Source organism: Lithobates pipiens, unplaced genomic scaffold (genome assembly GCF_037356315.1).
Source record: "Lithobates pipiens isolate NorthernLeopardFrog02 unplaced genomic scaffold, aLitPip1_a1.2 Scaffold_16, whole genome shotgun sequence".
NCBI classification, from domain to species: Eukaryota; Metazoa; Chordata; class Amphibia; order Anura; family Ranidae; genus Lithobates; species Lithobates pipiens.
In genome coordinates, this window is record NW_027507748.1 from 251249825 (window position 1) to 251269912 (window position 20088).

The following is a 20088-nucleotide window of genomic DNA, read 5'->3' on the forward strand; positions in this document are numbered from 1 at the left end:
GTAATAACTGTTAGGGCAGTTAGGGTTAGCCCCCTTTAGTTCTAATGTACCCCCCTAACCCCCCCAATAAAGGTTTAACCCCGTGATCACCCCCCGTCGCCAGTGTCACTAAGGCTGGGTTCACATTGCAGCGGTTTATGAGAACGAATGTGATTCGCACCGCACTGCAGTGCAAATCACATCCGATCTCTGTGCGATTCGAGTTCAGCCATTCGCCGCACCCGCCACACCCGCCGCAAATTCGCACGGGACCCTTTTTTTGGCCCGCAGCAGAATCGGATCGCATGGGTGTTCACGCCATGCGATCCGAGTTTGCAGATCGCACTGCGATATGCAAACTGATCTGGGGGTGTCAGTAACATTTCACTGACACTCCCAGCAGTTCGCATAGGGCAGTGTGAACTGCCGCCGGGAGGCATGCGATGCGGGAACCCGCCGCGCATTCGTGGCGTTCCCGCATCGCTCCAGTGTGAACCCAGCCTAATAAGCGATCATTTTTCTGATCGCCGTATTAGTGTCACAGGTGACGCTAGTTAGGCAGGTAGGTATTTAGGTTCGCCGCAGCTTTTTATAGCACCAGGGACCCCCATATACTACCGCATAAAGCCCCCTGATTGCCCCCTAGTTAACCCTTTCACCAGTGATCACCATATAACTGTTACAGGTGACGCTGGTTGGTTAGTTATTTTTTTATAGTTTCAGGGCACCCGCCATTTATTACCTAATAAAGGTTTAACCCCCTGATCACCCGGCGGGTGTCATTTGTGACTAATAACTGTTAGGGCAGTTAGGGTTAGCCCCCTTTAGTTCTAAGGTACCCCCCTAACCCCCCCAATAAAGGTTTAACCCCGTGATCACCCCCCGTCGCCAGTGTCACTAAGGCTGGGTTCACATTGCAGCGGTTTATGAGAACGGATGTGATTTGCACCGCACTGCAGTGCAAATCACATCCGATCTCTGTGCGATTCGAGTTCAGCTATACAGATAGTATGGCTGAATTCGTGTCGCACCCGCCGCACCCGCCGCAAACTCGCACGGGACCCTTTTTTTGGTCCGCAGCAGAATCGGATCGCATGGGTGTTCACACCATGCGATCCAAGTTTGCAGATCGCACTGCGATATGCGAACTGATCTGGGGGTGTCATTAACATTTCACTGACACTCCCAGCAGTTCGCATAGGGCAGTGTGAACTGCCGCCGGGAGGCATGCGATGCGGGAACCCGCCGCGCATTCGTGGCGTTCCCGCATCGCTCCAGTGTGAACCCAGCCTAATAAGCGATCGTTTTTCTGATCGCTGTATTAGTGTCACAGGTGACGGCAGTTAGGTATTTAGGTTCGCCGCAGCTTTTTATAGCGCCAGGGACCCCCATATACTACCGCATAAAGCCCCCTGATTGCCCCCTAGTTAACCCTTTCACCAGTGATCACCATATAACTGTTACAGGTGACGCTGGTTGGTTAGTTATTTTTTTATAGTTTCAGGGCACCCGCCATTTATTACCTAGTCTCACTAGTGTACCCCTAAATTTAGGGGTGTCTACTTTCCAAAATGGGGTCATTTGGGGGGGGGTTTGTGCCATCTTGGCATTTTATGGCCTTCAAAACTGTAACGCCCTTAGAAAGCCTGAAGGCGGTGCTTGGTTTTCGGGGCCCCGTACGCGGCTAGGCTCCCAAAAAGTCCCACATATGTGGTATCCCCGTACTCAGGAGAAGCAGCAGAATTTATTTTGGGGTGTCATTTCACATATGCCCATGGTATGCGTGAGCAATATATCATTTAGTGACAACTTTGTGAAAAAAAAAAAAAAAAAAAAAAAGTTTGTAATTTTCCCGCAACTTGTGGCAAAATATAAAATATTCCATGAACTCAACATGCCTCTCAGCAAATAGCTTGGGGTGTCTACTTTCTAAAATGGGGTCATTTGTGGGGGTTTTGTGCCATCTTGGCATTTTATGGCCTTCAAAACTGTAATAGGTAGTGAGGAGTGAAGTCAAATATTTACGCCCTTAGAAAGCCTGAAGGCGGTGCTTGGTTTTCGGGGCCCCGTACGCAGCTAGACTCCCAAAAAGTCCCACATATGTGGTATCCCCGTACTCAGGAGAAGCAGCAGAATTTATTTTGGGGTGTTATTTCACATATGCCCATGGCATGCATGAGCAATATATCATTTAGTGACAACTTTGTGAAAAAAAAAAAAAAAAAAAAAAAGTTTGTAATTTTCCCGCAACTTGTGGCAAAATATAAAATATTCCATGAACTCAACATGCCTCTCAGCAAATAGCTTGGGGTGTCTACTTTCTAAAATGGGGTCATTTGTGGGGGTTTTGTGCCATCTTGGCATTTTATGGCCTTCAAAACTGTAATAGGTAGTGAGAAGTGAACTCAAAAATTTACGACCTTAGAAAGCCTGAAGGCGGTGCTTGGTTTTCGGGGCCCCGTACGCGGCTAGGCTCCCAAAAAGTCCCACATATGTGGTATCCCCGTACTCAGGAGAAGCAGCAGAATTTTTTTTGGGGTGTCATTTCACATATGCCCATAGCATGTGTGAGCAATATATCATTTAGTGACAACTTTGTGTAAAAAAAAAAAATAAATTTTTTTTTTGTCATTATTCAATCGCTTGAGGCAAAAAAATAAAATATTCAATGGGCTCAACATGCCTCTTATCAATTTCCTTAGGGGGTCTACTTTCCAAAATGGGGTCATTTGGGGGGGTTTTGTACTGCCCTGCCATTTTAGCACCTCAAGAAATGAGATAGGCAGTCATAAAATAAAAGCTGCGTAAATTCCAGAAAACGTACCTTAGTTTGTAGATGTGACAACTTTTGCGCAAACCAATAAATATACAATTATTGACTTTTTTTTTACCAAAGACATGTGGCTGAATACATTTTGGCCTAAATGTATGACTAAAATTGAGTTTATTGGATTTTTCTAATAACAAAAAGTAGAAAATATCATTTTTTTTCAAAATTTGCGGTCTTTTTACGTTTATATCGCAAAAAATAAAAATCGCAGAGGCAATCAAATACCATCAAAAGAAAGCTCTATTTGTGGGAAGAAAAGGACGCAAATTTTGTTTCGGTACAACATTGCATGACCGCGCAATTACCAGTTAAAGCAGCGCAGTGCCAAAGTGTAAAAAGACCTCTGGTCATTTACCAGCAAAATGGTCCGGTCTTAAAGTGGTTAATAACCGTAAAAAAAAGTGGGTCAAATTGACGATGATTTTCAACCACAGTGATGGGAAAATTAAGAAATAGAATACTTCTTAGTCAAAGGAAATTTCAGACAGTATGTGGATTTCGTTCAGATATTACATTCATTTTAAAAACAAGTGAAAATTTCAAACAAAATTCTTTCATTCAGCGAATGTACAAAGTTTTGTCTGAATATTCCCATCCAAAAATTGATCTGTGTGGCCGGCATAAGGCTCGATATACACCTATGCAGTTTGCTTTTGATTTGTTTCTGCAGTGCCTTTTGCTGTGCGTTTTGATTTTTGCGCACGTGATTTTACTGCAATTTGCATTTTTTGCATTTTTTTGGGGCAGATTAAAAAACAAATTGCTGCAAAAACTCATTACATTCTTTTCTGCAGCTTCTCCAATGAAGTATATTGACTAGTCTGCATCTACATTTTGAGGAATCTGAAAACAGAAGCAGAAGAAACAATCTGCAAATAAAAGGTATTACAGAAATGGTGACAGCTACGGAGTTAAGAGTAGTATTATTGAGTATTTTTAATGAACTGCTGGGTAATCCCCCGATACGCAGATTTAGCTTGATCGTGTGCATAGGATTCCGGCGTTTCAGAGAAATGCCCCGAAAGCTCCCAGAGACGTTCTCTGCAGAGTACACTTTTATAAGAGCTGCATGGAGAAAGCCCAGTGGAGTTTGATAAACACTAGATACAAATTTTTTCAAATCTTTGTCGACAGACGTCGATTGTCAAAGCCATTATTAGATCACTTGTTACTCAAGGGGGCAACATATCGATGGGGGTACCCAATTTCGTTGATAATTAAAAAAGGACTTGTTTTTTCTCTATGCGACCATAAGCAGTTACCAGATCTGTTCCAATTTCTAGGATCAGAAATGATTGAGATACCTAACTGGAAAGATCCCTTGATAATAGGAGAAGAGATTTTTCTAACAAAAGGAAGGATAGAATGGTAGAGAGGAGGGATCAGAGGGACCAAGATGTGGATCACCAATGTGAAGTAGAAGAAAAGACTGACCCCACATTAAAGAGGCAAAGGACCTCCTTCCCTAATTAACTATTTTTTGGGTCCCTTTTTTTTCTCCCAGAGAGGAACTATGCATGAAAGAGGGATATAAGTACCTTAGATATTATCTCCGGGACTCGTGTGGTTTTTATTTTTAAATTTTTTTATTTTTATTTTTTTGTGTTTTTTTCCTGTCACTCTCGTTGTCTTAGAGGGGTAAAAGATTTTGGTGCATGTTGTGAGGTGGAAAGAAGCAATGTGGATCACTTTTCCTTTTTTATTACGACACATGTGCATGCGTGCATAAGCACGGATAAAGAGTTAAAAGTTTTAGTGCACTAACAAGGGATATGAAGTTTAAACGAAGGGTGATAATATACAATAATTTTTATTTTTTTTGCACAAATATGACACATACATGGAATGTAGATTGGTTTAATAGGACTGCTCCCATATGGGGAAGGATTGGGAGTTTTTTTTTGCACAAATATGACACATATAAAATGATTTGGTTTAATAGGACTGCTTCCATATGGAGAAGCAGGTCGGGAGGTACGGTGATTTGGGAGGAGAGGAGGATGGTAGAATGGAAGTGTCAGATAACGTGTGCACATCGATATATATGGTTCTGGATTTATGTAAGGGTATACACATGCATGGGGTGGAGAGTGGGGGGGAAGGGATGGGAGAAGGGAGGGGGAGAGAGAGGGAGAGGAAACTACGTGTGGTGTTTTTTGTTTTTGAAGACTGCTCCAGATTTAGTATTTGTCTCATTTAAAGGGGTTGTTTTGGGGGTGGGTTTTTTCCCCTCTTTCCCACCCTTTCTCGTTAATGGGGGGGGGGGGGGGGTTTTAAATAAAAGGGAAAAAAAAAGAAAAAGGAGAAGGGCAGCAGTAGGAGCTGGGAACAATGAGGGAAAGGAGGGAGAGAAGGGAGAGAAGACTGGGAAAGGGAAGAGAGGAAATTAAGGTGAAAAATACTAGGACTAAGTAAAAATTATGATAATATGTCTATGATAAGAATAAGATGTGTGGTAAAAAAATTATTATGGTTTGTGTAGAGTGCGCGGATTGTGGGCACGGTTCACCGACTATTTTTTGCTCACTAACACCCCCATATTAAACGCCTCTCCTCCAGGTGGAAGAAAAGTCGGAGGCGTTTGTTTTTTTTGAGGACAGCTCCGGATTTAGTAATTGTCTCATTTAAAAGAAGGGGTTGTTTTGGGGGGTGGGTTGCTTTTTTTTCCTCCTCTTCCCCCTCTCCATCCCCCCTCTTTTTTGTGGATCTGACCAGCAACAAAAAAAATTACAAAAATAAATTTTACATCATGCAATGTTAAGGGATTAAATACCCCGGAGAAACGTACACAACAATGGAGTTGGACTTAAATCTCAAATAGTTTTTTGCAGGAAACTCATTTTAAAAAGGATAGGACCCCATGGAGTAAAAATCACTATTTCCCTTCGGTATATCACAGCACCTCACAAAATTCGAAATCCTGTGGTGCGTTTAGATACCATGAAAGGAAGGGGTATATACCGATGAGGAAGGCCGTCTCCTGATAGTAAAGGGTACATTGGGCTGTCAAAAAGTGACATTGGTAAAACAGTTTTGCCAAATGAAGATCAAGTAAACTCTCTAGATATTTACTTACAGATTGTACATGATAAAGAGGGAATAGTGGTGTTAGGAGGCGACCTAAATATGGCTTTGGATCCAATAAAAGATACATCAAAAGACTTGTCTCATCTATCATATGTCAAATTAAGGAAAGTAAAGGGAATGATTCAAGAATTGCAGCTGATTGTTAGCTGGAGGGCTGTCCATACACAGCAGAGATTATAAATTTTTCTCGGCAAAATATAAATCTTATTCTAGAATTGATTACATACTATTCTCCCAGAATGCGATTACATCCCTAGTGGAAGCCTCAATTGGCCTATTTACATTATCAGACCACGACCTGACGAGCTGTGTGATAGAGTTAGGGGAGGCGGAATCAAGGGAATGGCAATGGAAGTTAAATGAAACATTACTGAAGGACAGTAAATATAAGGAAAAATTAGAACAAGAATTGGATTTTTTTTTTGCAATAAAATAGGAGAAACACCACCTTTCTGTATATGGGAAACACACAAATGTGTCATGAGAGGAATATTTATTTCTCCGGGAGCACATAGAAAATGCAGATTTAATGAAACAATTGATAATTTGTTTAAAGATATTAGGGAACTAGAAATGGTACATAAAAAAAATCACAAGCAGTAGAACAGAAATTGGACAGTCTGCGTGGAAAATTAAATCTCCAATAGAAAAAGTGAAAGCAAAGTTAACTCGAGGGAAGCGGAGATTTTATGAATTTGGGAATTAACCAGGGAAACTGCTGGCAAATGCTTTGAGAGAGTACAACCAGGAATTCAATTACACAAATTAAAACACAGATGAAATGGTTAATACATCGCAGAAAATTGCTCAGGTATTTAAAGAATATTATGAGAGGCTATATCAGCTGGAAAAGAAACCTACCCTGGCAGAGGAGTTAAAAAGGAGAAATAGCTAGAGAATATATTGAAAGGACAGAAATGCCAAAAATAAGAGGAAATGGCCAGACAAATTGATGTACCAATCACTCTAGAGGAATTTGTAAAAGCAATAAAAATATTGAAATTAGGCAAGGCACCAGGTCCAGGTGGATTTACATTGTCATTTTACAGAATGTTTGCAGAGAAATTGGCTCCGAGATTTCTGAAGGCCTACAAGTCAATACGTGAAGGGAAGCAAATTCCAACAGAAATGTTACTGGCACATAACAGTAATACCAAAAGGAAAAAGGATCCCTCTTGTGTCCCAGCTACCGACCTATTTCGCTGCTGAACGTGGACCTTAAATTGTTCACAAAGATACTATCTATGAGATTGATAAATTTGATTCCGGAATTAATACACCCAGATCAAGTAGAGTTTATCCCAGGGAAAGAAGGAAGAGAAAATACACAACGAGTGGCGAACACAATCTGCCTGGTACAAAACCTGCATAAGTCAATGGTGATAGTATCTGCGGATGCAGAAAAGCGTTTGACCGGGTAGATTGGACATTTTTAAAAGTGGTACTACAGCATATAGGCTTGGGGGAGGGGATGCTGAGATGGATCCTTAACCGGTTCCCGACCAGCGCACGACGACGATGTACGTCGACAGAATGGCACAGGCAGGCATATTGGCGTACAGGTACGTCCAATATTCAATGCCGCCCTGCCATCGGGAGCGCACCGCCGGCGGCATGCTCCCGCGCTGGTCGGGACCCCTGTGAGTCCGGTCGCGGGACCCACGGACTCGATTGCCGCGGGCATCCCCACGATCGTCTCACGGGACGGCTGAATGGAGGAAATGCCGTGTAAACAGCATTTCTCCATTCTGCCTAGCAACTAGTGACGCTGATCTCTGCTCCATGTGATTGGAGCAGAGATCAGTGTTCACTAAATGAAAGCCCAACCCCCCCACAGTTAGTAACACACCCCTAGGAACACTTAACCCCTACACTGCCACCCACTGGTTAACCCCTTCACTGCCAGTGTCATTTACACAGGAATCACTGCATTTATATAGCAGTGATTACTGTATAAATGACAATAGTCCCAAAAATGTGTCAAAAATGTCCGATGTGTCCCCCACAATGTTGCAGTCACAATAAAAAAATAACAATCGCTGATCGCCGCCATTACTAGTAAAAAAAAAAAAATTATTAATAAAAATGCTATCGAACTATCCCCATTTTGTAAACGTTATAACTTTTGCGCAAACCAAACGCTTATTGCGATTTTTACCAAAAATATGTGGAAGAATACGTATTGGCCTAAACTGAGGGAAAAAATGTTTTTTTTAGATATTTTTGGGGATATTTATTATAACAAAAAGTAAAAAATGCGTTTTTTTAAATTGTCGCTCTATTTTTGTTTATCGCGCAAAAAATAAAAACCGCAGGGGTGATCAAATACCACCAAAAGAAAGCTCTATTTGTGGGAAAAAAAAGACGTCAATTTTGTTTGGGAGCCACGTCGCATGACCGCGCAATTGTCAGTTAAAGCGACGCAGTGCCGAATTGCAAAAAGTGGTCTGGTCTTTGACCAGCAAAATGGTCCTGTCTGTAAGTGGTTAACTTATACTCAAAACCAAGTGCTAGGGTGAAAGTGAATGATAGATTATCTGAGCCATTCTCTATCTTAAATGGAACATGCCAGGGATGTCCCCTCTCACCCCTGATATTCATTTTGACAATAGAACCTTTAAGGAAAATACGTGCCAATGTGAATATCAAAGGGGTAAAAAAATGAAGATCAGAAGTTGGCAGCCTATGCAGATTTGATCTTTTTTGTAACTGCCCCAATTACATCTCTCCTGTCTTTATTAATGGAGCTACGAGAATATGGGAAAATATCTATCTTTAGAATAAATTATGGAAAATCAGAAGCAAAGGGGGTAGAAAGACTCGTCTCATCTACAAGCAATATCCACACAATTTGATTTTAGATGGACGAATTCATATACAAGTTATCTAGGAATAAAAATGTCAAAAAATCTAAATGAACTGTTTGAACTCAACTATATCCCACTGGTAAGACAGCTCAAAAGTGATCTTCAAAAATGGGACAAAGATTTTTACATGGTTTGGGAGAACCAATATTAAGATGAATGTGATGCCAAGACTTCTATATTTAATACAAACTATACCGATTAAGATCAAAAGGATAAGATGTGGCTGTTTAATCAAAAGGACTCGATGGCAAGCAGATATCAAGAAGGGGGATATAAGATCCTTACTAGGTGGTATAGAACACCAAAAGTACTACATCAAATTTACCCCCAGATATAGGAGACATGTTGGAGATGTCATGGGGCGGAGGGAACATTACATATTTTTTGGGAACATCCGAAAATTAGAGTGTTCTGGGAGATGGTAGCTGATACTATTGTAATAACAGAAATCGACCTTGGAGATAAACCGGCAACTTTTTTATGAAAATTTTTTTTTTTTTGGGAGGGAAGGATAAGGGATAAAGGAAAATTATGTGGAATTAAAGTATAAATCGGAAATATTGTAAGATATAGCTGTGAAAGAAGTTGTAGGTATATACACCAATATGAAATTTATGGAAAGAAAAAATGGAAAAAAAGAATTTATAAAAAAAAAAAAAATATTCTCATCCAAAAATTGATCTGTGTGACCAGCATAAGGCTCGATATACCCCTATGCAGTTTGCTTTTGATCTGTTTCTGCAGTGTCTTTCTGTGTGTTTTGATTTTTGCGCACGTGATTTTACTGCTATTTGCTTTTTTTTGGGAAGATTAAAAAACACAAATTGCTGCAAAAACGCATTACATTCTTTTCTGCAGCTTCTCCAATGAAATTTAACCAATAAAGCACCATTTTGCATTAAAAGTCCCTGACCCTTTCAGATGTGAACGTGTCCCGTAGGAAACCATGTAGATTAACTGTAGTGTAGGGCTGCAACTAACGATTATTTCCATAATCGATTAATCGGCCGATTATTTTTTCGATTAATCGGATAAAATCATATTTTAAAAAAAACGCACAATATGAAAAACACACAATGTAAAAATGAATCAATTATCAAATGTTGATCTATAAATTATACCACGTGATGAATATATATCTCAGAGTGCACAATGACTAAATAAAAAAGCCAATACTATTAAATATATATGAAAGAACGCTTGTCACAATGAGGACACTGAACATTGAAGCCCGGGGATGGGGATGAGGACACTGAACATTGAAGCAGGGGGATGGGGATGAGGACACTGAACATTGAAGCAGGGGGATGGGGGATGAGGACACTGAACATTGAAGCAGGGGGATGGGGGATGAGGACACTGAACATTGAAGCAGGGGGATGGGGATGAGGACACTGAACATTGAAGCAGGGGGATGGGGATGAGGACACTGAACATTGAAGCAGGGTGATGGGGATGAGGACACTGAACATTGAAGCAGGGTGATGGGGATGAGGACACTGAACATTGAAGCAGGGTGATGGGGATGAGGACACTGAACATTGAAGCAGGGTGATGGGGATGAGGACACTGAACATTGAAGCAGGGGGATGGGGATGAGGACACTGAACATTGAAGCAGGGGGATGGGGATGAGGACACTGAACATTGAAGCAGGGGGATGGGGATGAGGACACTGAACATTGAAGCAGGGGGATGGGGATGAGGACACTGAACATTGAAGCAGGGGGATGGGGATGAGGACACTGAACATTGAAGCACAGGGATGAGGACACTGAACATTGAAGCACAGGGATGAGGACACTGAACATTGAAGCACAGGGATGAGGACACTGAACATTGAAGCACAGGGATGAGGACACTGAACATTGAAGCATGTAGCTCAGGATAGGCACTACAAGTCCCAGCAATGCAGAACCTAACACGGCACGTAGCTCAGCATGGTTGGTAAATAATGATACTAGGTAACAAGGGAAGTATTAGTGTTGCAACGCACGGCCCAGTGTTTGTGTTGTCTGTAACGTCACTTCCGTAACATTATGTGATGGTTTCGCTGAACCGTATTGCCGAAACTATGTTGGAACACACGGCGCGAGTGTTTGGAACGCTATGCGCATGCGCAGTATGCAACACAATGTTCAGTGTCCTCATTTGACGGCTGTCAAATAAGAACCATTTTCAACTTAGGTCCTATTCACATCTGTGCATTTTGGGTTCTGCTTTTTTGATGCGTTTTCATGAAATTGCATGCAATTTCAATGGTAGTGCACCTATATTGCGCCGCACCAAAAATGCACTGCCCAGATGTGAACCAGCCTTGTTTTAATGCGAAGCCTATACCATGCAGAAGGTTACATTTGGAAGAAATTGTAAGCCTTCACAGGATTACAGAATTACTTTAGATATCTGCTCTTTAAACTAGATGAGTGTCATAAATCAACATCCCAGAACTGTCAAATTTATAGGGCATAAAAAAAATGTAGGTAGTTTTTCAGCAAAACTGGAACCACGGACTACCATACTGCTAGGACATGCACCCATGATGATCAGAAAGTTTCCATCAACAGGAAAATTCTTTGCATATGTCATGTAAATTGAGAGAGGAATTGGAGCAGATGAGCTGCACTAGTAGACACAGCAAGCACCACTTATCTCAAGGAGGCATGAGGGCAGTTGTATAACCTGCTCTGGATGGGTGGGTTGCCTTGACAACCCAACAGTCTTGACGATTACCACAAACATGGTACAAGAAAGCTTGTGTGTGGGTGAACATGTGATGGTTTCGCTGAACAGTATTGCCGAAACTATGTTGGAACGCACGGCGTGAGTGTTTGGAACGCTATGCGCAGTACGCAATTTCTGGCGGCAACCTCACTTCCGTAGCATTCTGTGATAAGCAGCAAAATATGACACTACAACGGAGGCGCACCGGAAGTGACGGGGTTACAATTTACAACACCGCCGCCGGGTGTGCCAAGATGGCCGCCAGCTCCGGAGCCTGGCCGAAGCCTTTCCTCCGCGGATCGCATGGTGCGGACCAACTAATCGATAATGAAAATCGTTGACAACGATTTTCATTATTGATTAATCGTTTCAGCCCTACTGTAGTGCATTTCTGCAAAAAGCCCCAAAAAACACATAGATGTGAACCAGGTCTAAACGTTTAGTAACATATCTGGGTTAAAAAAACTAAAATGAGCCCTTTATAGTAGAAAAAGCAGATAATCACTACTGAAAGTAATATTTACAGTAGCGATTTGCTCTTTTTGTACTATAAAAGGCTCATTTTAGTTTTTTTTAACTTATGTTACTGGCCAATTAATTGATTATGAAAATCGTAATCTATTAATTTCATAATCGATTAGTTGTTTCAGCCCTACTTTGTTAGCAGCAGCTTTGCATTGCATGCCATTGCTGAGCCTATCATCTATTAGGACCTCAAGTCCTTTTCCATCCTAGATTCTCCCTGAGGTTCTCCCCCCAGTGTATAGATTGCATTCATATTTTTGCCACCATACTTGATGTGATTGTAGCCGTATTAGTGCAATTGTGACAGAAAATGTGTAAATCAGTACTGCTTGGACCTTGAAGACTGGGACATACCCCGAAAGCTTGTCCTGAAAAATGGTATGTTTGTGCAAATAAAAAAACATCACGGACAGTACTCAATTTTCTCTATTTTTGCCACCCAAATGCATCATTTTACATTGAACCTCATTTGCCATGTAGTTGCCCATCCCATCCATTTGTTCAGATCTTTTTGCAAGGTTTCCACATCCTGCAGAGAAGCAATTTGCCTGCTTAGCTTAGTATCTGCAATTACAGAGGTTGAACCATTTTACCCCATCCTCCGGGTCGTTTATGAACAAATTAAATAGGATTGGTCCCAGCACAGAACCCTGGGGGACCCCAATACCCACCCCTGACCATTCCGAGGACTGCACAGAATTGGCCTGCATGGCAAGTGGTAAAAAACAAAAAACACCTTGTAAATTTAAACAAAAATGTAGAAAGTGAAAACCTGAGCATCAAAGCAACAAAAAAGTTCTGTTGTATTTTATGCAACAAGTACATTTTTCTCATTTAATAACACTACCTACAGCAACATTAACAGCACTAAATGAATACACAGCATGAAACAGTCAATAGTGCCCCTTATGTTACAAACATCGCCTGGAGAATCTCCTATAACCCGCATCAAGTCATGTGCCACTTCATCATGGGATAGGATGGAGCTAGGCATTCTTTATAGCTCACCATACTGACAGGTCGCCTTTCCTCATTTTCTGATCAACCGTATTAGTCCAACAATGGAAGTCCAGATATGTTAACCGAACACAAGTACAACAAAAAGGGACAATTCCATGCATGTTAAAAATGCTTCCAGACTGCAGGGCTTGTATAGGTTGAAGACTGAAGATATAAAACCATATTTAGCTTGTGTACTGAAACACTTCACCCGCTGAGCAAGCATAAAATTTAAACATGTTATGTTTGGGAGGGGGGGACCCACATACAACTCAGAGGGTGCAGCACTTACTGGAAACATACATAATGTATACGAGCAACCTTCAAACCCATTGTATTGATGCGTTTGTTAAAAACATATTCGATAAAATGTAATTTAGCTCAAAGGTTCAGTTTAAAGGGATTGTAACGTGAATTTTTTTTTTTTTTTAACAAACATGTTATACTTACCTCCACTGTGCAGCTCGTTTTGCAGAGTGGCCCCAAACCTGCTCTTCTGGGGTCCCTTGGCGGCTGTCTCTGCTTCCTCCCACAGGTACTTCTCACGTTCATGCGAGCTCCCTCTCATGGTGAGAAGCATCTGCAGGCGCGCTCCTGTGATACAGCCAGCAACTATAGCCGCCTGCTGTATCACACGGCCCCACCCCCCAGCGCTCTGCGTCAGTGGATGTGATTGACAGCAGCGCAAGCCAATGGCTGCGCTGCTTTCCATCAATCCAATCAGCGGCCAGGCTGAACGGTGGAAATGACATCAGGGGATGAGCGCGAGACTTTCGAGGGGTGAGGCAAGTAAAACGGGGGGCATAGAATGCATTAAGGTGAAAAAACATTTACCTTTACAACCCCTTTAAATCTTCAGCCCCATTAACTTAAATACTACTCCTCTCAGCCCCCACCACCCTGTGATGTTTTCTTACTAGCTTGTGTTTGCTTCTTTTGTTTGTAAACTTTTGTTTGGCGTCTGCAAATACCCTTTTTAATCCAGCCCCACAAAATTTAGCAGATCTGCTATGCATCCTGCAACAGTGGACAGCATAAGATCTGTAACCTTGCAAGATCACTTATCCATAGCATTACTTATGGGTAAATGTTTGTGTTTATACAGCTTAAAGAGGTTGTAAAGTCTGAAGGTTTTTCATCTTAATGCATGCTCTGCATGAAGGTTAACCACTTCAGCCCTGGACCATTTTGCTGGTCAAAGACAAGACCAATTTTTGCGATTCGGCACTGCGTCGCTTTAACTGAAATTGCATGGTCTTGCGACGTGGCTCCCAAACAAAACTGACATCTTTTTTTCCCACAAATATAGCTTTCTTTTGGTGCTATTTGATCACCTCTGCGGTTTTTATTTTTTGCACTATAAACAAAGATAGAGCGACAATTTTGAAAAAAACGCATTTTTTACTTTTTGTTATAATAAATATCCCCCAAAAGTATATAAAAAACATTTTTACCTCAGTTTAGGCCGATACATATTCTTCTACATATTTTTGGTTAAAAAAAAACGCAATAAGCAATGATTGGTTTGCGCAAAAATTATAGCGTTTACAAAATAGGGGATAGTTTTATGGCATTTTTATTACTTTATTTTTTACTAGTAATGGTGGCGATCAGTGATTTTTATTGTGACATTATGGCTGACACATCGGACATTTTTGACACATTTTGGGACCATTGTCATTTATACAGTAATCACTGCTATATAAATGCAGAGATTCCTGTGTAAATGACACTGCCAGTGAAGGGGTTAACCAGTGGGTGGCAGTGTAGGGGTTAAGTGTTCCTAGGGGTGTGGGCTTTCATTTAGTGAACACTGATCTCTGCTCCAATCACATGGAGCAGAGATCAGCGTCACAAGTTGCTAGGCAGGACGGGGAAATGCTGTTTACAAAAGCATTTCTCCATTCAGCTGCCCCGTGAGACGATTGCGGGTATGTCCGCGGGACCCGCGACCGGACTCGCTCGCGATGGTAGGGTGGCATTAAAGATTGGACATACCTGTACGCCAATATGCCTGCGCCATTCTGCCGACGTACACAACTGGTTAGCTTCCCCCCAACCCTCTAAATAGTTACCAGAACCCGATCACAATCCAGCCTTACGCCCAAGAGCAGCAATGTTGGTTCTCCTCCACTCACAAGCTCAGAGACAGCCACTGGCTCTTGATGCTGTCAAATTCTGTGAGGGAGCAGGGATGAGCCATGCTGTGTGTCTATTAATGACACATCCCAGCCCAGAATCGGGTCCATGAGTGCCCCCATAGTAAGCAGCTTGCTATGGGTGCACTCAGGACAGGAGGAGGAACCAGCAGGGGACCCCAGAAGTGAAGGGGCTGCTCTCTGCAAAACCATTGCACAGCAGGCAATTCTGATTCATAAAAAAAAACACACCACTTTGAAATCACTTTAAACAATCACTGACCAATTCCCCAAATCACATCTCAACTTCCTCTTTTACATACAGAAGAAAGCAAAGCATGCCTTCATGCTCAACGTGTATCTAGCAATAAAGTTACAAGTGAAAACTCCAACAATTATTTCTCCATTTGCTCAAATGTACCATTGGAAGTTTGTTTTTTCCCCCCAGCAGATATAAAAAATTGAAAAACTTCATCCAGCCAGAAATCCTGAGTGCAAATCCTGTGAGCACATAACTTCCAGTACTCTGTCTTCATGCTATACTGATATTAGTAAACACTGTACACCATGTTCTTAGACTAGAGAAAAAAACACAAACAAAAAAAACTGTTTTGGAGAAGAGGGAGGTGTCATGTAGTCCTAATACACTCTCCCTGTCCTAAGGCAAAAACTACTAATCAGTATGGTTGTCACCATAGGCCAGAAAGTGATCTAATGGAAGGATTATCAGGTGAACATAAAAGGTAGAAAGTGTGGAAAAAATAAAAGCCAATGCAGCCACATCTAAGGAAGGACTGGTAAGCAACAATACTTTAACAGTCCCACTTCAGGATACATTTTTGTTCTTTGGTTTATATATGCTTTTATAAAACAAAAGTAACAGAACACAGATTAAAAAAAATAAAAAAATCCACCACAGTGAACTCGGAGCCCTAAAGTGGGGTACACAAAAAAAAATCGTGTGAACGTTCATTACATATTTCGATGTTTAACAGCAAATTGTAACTGATGAAAGACGTACAAAGATTCTTACAAATATTGTCATAGGACAAAGGCTTTTTTTGTCATTTGTTTCAGATCATGTGAAGTCCCTTTTCTGATTTTTCGAAACGAAAATAGTTCCTGCTGTTCCCTACAAGAAAAATAATTTGGAGTTTGCCCCTTTGGGAATTTTCTTATGAAAATTCTGAATCAGCTGTCAATAGGTGTGTACACGCAATACGAAAATTCCTTGGTGGAAAACATTCACCCGATTTTCTTATAGGGTGTACGAGCCTTTATTCACACCTGAGCAGTCTGTAGCTCAAAGCTCCAAAACGCTCAACATTCAAAGTCGCATGGCTTTCGTTTGTCCACACCTTAGTGAAGTATTGCTTGAACCCTGTAGCTCAGAAAAGTACAGGAGTTTTTTGACCTGCTTCAGGACCCGTTAACACTCTGATCAGGGTGACTTTCAGGTGTTTGAGCATTTTTTTGGAGAGTTTACTGAAGTGCATTACAGCTTCTGGAATTTTTGTTTTGCCAATAGAAAGCAATATGGTTGGAGATTAGGGGTGGAGAGCTGCAGTTTGAGAAGAGGCATGGCAAAACACCCGTAAACCGCATGACTTCTATTAAAGTCTACGGGACCAAAAAAAAAAAAAAAAAAAGTAATCTGCCAAAAAAAGCAGCTCATGTCCTTTGAGCAACAGGCGTTTTGCTTCAGGTGGCAGAACGCTAAGATGTGAACTGGTGCCATTTAAGATTGTAGCTTGTTAAGTGTTTTAGAACAGGTTCACATCGAGGCGATTTGGCATGCCAAATCAGCAACTACAGCACCAGCCTAATCAGTGCGATGCCACACCAATTCCCAAAAGTAGTTACTGAACTAATTTTGGCAAATTCGGGGGCGATTTCAATAGACGTCTGCAGTAACCATCACATAGGTCTTTGAAATCGCTGCTGAAGTCAGACTGACATGAGGGTTTGAAATTGTGTGAGTTCAGCTCAACTCGCATGATTTCTAACACAATCAGTGTGAACCGAGGCTTAAGGCCCATACACACAATACAAAAATCGGGAGTAAAAAAACTTCAAGAGACGAACAATCTGCCGATTTTCGGATCGTTAGTATGGTCCTTTCGACAGCCGATTATGGTTTTTGCCAGACAAAATCTGGATGCACAGACTATAAGGCCTCTTTCACACGGGGCGGATCAGTAATGATCCGCCCCGTGATGATCCGCTCGCTCAGCGGGGATCGCTCAGTTGTCCCCGCTGAGCCGGCTGCGGACAGGGTGGTCTCCGCACACTGTGCGGGGACCGCCCTGTCAGCTCTCCTCTATGGAGATCGAATGAGCACGGACCGTGTGTCCGTGTTCATCCGATGCGCTCTGCAGACGGATAGAAAAATAGGATTTTCCTCCGTCTGCAGAATCGGAGTGTTGCGGAGGCGGAGGAAATCGGGTGTCTGCGGATGTTCATCCGCAGACACCCGCTATCCCATAGGGATGAATGTATGCCCGTATTTCATCCGCAAACGGATGGATGAAATACGGACATATCATCCGCATGTGTGAAAGGGGCCTAAAACGTTTGTCGTATGTGAACTCAGTGGTACATTTTTGTTTAATTAGTACAGATTGTGTCTGAAAAGAAAAAAAAAAAAAAAAATCGTAATTGCAAGACCATGGGTACTCAGAAATGAAAGAATACATACAAAACCAGTCAACACATTACATCACTGCTGAAGATGTATTCTATCATACGAGAATTTTCTTATGGCAAGTAACCTCTTAACATTCGACATGAGACTATCATGCAAAAAAAAAAAAAAAAAACAGTCTTCCAAAAATCTGATCGTGTGTACAAGTTTTTAGGCTGGGTTCACACTGCTGCGGTTTAAGAGATCGGATGTGATTCACACCGCACTGCAAATCACAAGTGATCTCTGTGCGATGTGATTTCAGCCATACTGATAGTATGGCTGAATTCAGATCGCATCCGGCCCAAACTCGTACAGGACCTTTTTTTGGTCTGCAGCAGAATCGGATCGCATGGGTGTTCACACCATGCGATCCGATTCCTGTCGGAGTTTGAAGATCGCACTGCGATATGCGAACTGATTTGGAGGGGTCATTAACTTTTCACTGACACTCCCAACAGTTTGCATAGGGCAGTGTGAACTGCCGCCGGGAGACATGCGATGCGGGAACCTGCAGTGGAATCGCAGCGTTGTGAACCTAGCCTTAAAGCTACAACCAGAAAATCTCTCAGGTGTGAAGGGGGTCTCAAGCATTTTTTAGCCCAAACAGAATTCAATAGGACTATATAAAAGTAACAAAAAAATAAAAAAATCTGCAAAGATCACCCTGAAATATTTGTATATACTGAGCACCAAACTGTTCTAAACTCACCCCATAGCTGCACAAAGACTCATTTACACAATGTGAAGTTGATTGCGTTTTTAAACCCGATGTCTTTAAAAAAATAAAAAAAATAAAACACACCCCATTTCAATGAGCCTAGTTTACACCACTTCTGTGCCAAAAAATAAAACCTCTGGATCAGTCTGTCAGTTTTCCAGATGGCCCAGATTTAACCACAACGAATGTCAATGGACGCACATCCACATACATCTGTTTGTATCTGAAAGTTTATAGCCTTGAGTGGTGGAAAGGAGGAAATCCTTTTTTATGGCTGCAAAATATGGAAAAGGATGTAATCTGTCCGCATTTGCTCCTTTTAAAACTTTTTCCCACTGAACAAATGACAATTATGTAAAAAGGTCCTCCAAATAAAGAGTTACAAATAATGCCAATAAATGCACCCCAAACACACCAATACAAATTCATGAAATACACATAGATGGAAACAAACGCATGGAGTGCGACTGAGGGGTCCGTCACCAGTTAGTTGGTCTATGAAGTAAAAACACACCTCTGTCCATTGGAGCAGCCTAGGGAGAGGACCCCCCAGCACCCCATCACCCCAACAAGGAATACGACATACAATGCACGGCTCGCAGCTCACTTACCAAGGTCTCCAGCTCTAATGTCAGACTCAGGGCCGCTATAAGTATGTTTGATGTCCCGGAAGAATCTCTTGGTGTCCCTCAGGTTCTGGTGAAGTCTCGTTAGGTGTTTGTTGTAATAAGTGAAGCAGCGGCCTAGCTCACGCTGGAAAGAGCCGGATCCCCCAGAAGATACATTCCGGCGATCACCTGCCATTCCCGCTCAGCACTTTTCCTACACCCCCCGAACACAGACCTGACACACAGTGATACCAAGCAAAGCGCACTGCTCCTAGGATGGAAGCTTTTATTGGAGTGCCTGGGGGAGAGGCGGACAGAAACAACACAGCGCGCATGCGTTAACTCCGCGCTAGGTCCGACGGGAAATGTAGTTCGGCACTGAGTCCATGTGTCGAAACATCACGAGAGCGGCACGAGGAGGTGTTCTAAAATTTCCTTATGAAAATCGCTCCCCACGTCACTTCCGGTACGGCTCCTGTAGTGTCACATTATGCTGCCTATCACAGGATGCTGCGGAAGTGACGTTTCCGCAAGAAATTGCGTACTGCGCATGCGCCGTGCGTTCCAAACGGTAGCGCCGTGCGTTCCAACATATGTTCGGCAATACAGTTAAGCAAAAGCATCACAGAATGTTACGGAAGTGACGTTTAACTTTTGAACCAGCGAAACCATCACATAATGTTACGGAAGTGACGGTGCAGACAACACAAACACTGGGCGTTACAACACCAATACTTCCCTTGTTACCTCGTATCAGTTTTTAAATAACCATGCTGAGCTACGTGTGCTGTTAGGTTATGGAGTGCTGGGACTTGTAGTGCCTATGCTGAGCTACGTGCGGTCTTCGGTTATGGAGTGCTGGGACTTGTAGTGCATATCCTGAGCTACGTGTGGTGTTAGGTTCTGGATTGCTGGGACTTGTAGTGCC

The 20088-nt window shown here is 42.1% G+C and overlaps 1 protein-coding gene across 1 annotated transcript in view; it reads right to left on the minus strand.

Moving 5' to 3' along the window:
• The window catches only part of DSTYK (dual serine/threonine and tyrosine protein kinase), a 504571-nt gene extending 485064 nt beyond the window's left edge, over nt 1-19507 (minus strand). Inside the window, exon 1 of the mRNA XM_077481291.1 lies at nt 19164-19507. Within this exon, the coding sequence (XP_077337417.1) occupies nt 19164-19356 (193 nt within the window). The 5' untranslated portion in view covers nt 19357-19507. The remainder of the gene's footprint in view (nt 1-19163) is intronic.
• Between the last annotated feature and the right edge of the window lie 581 nt (nt 19508-20088).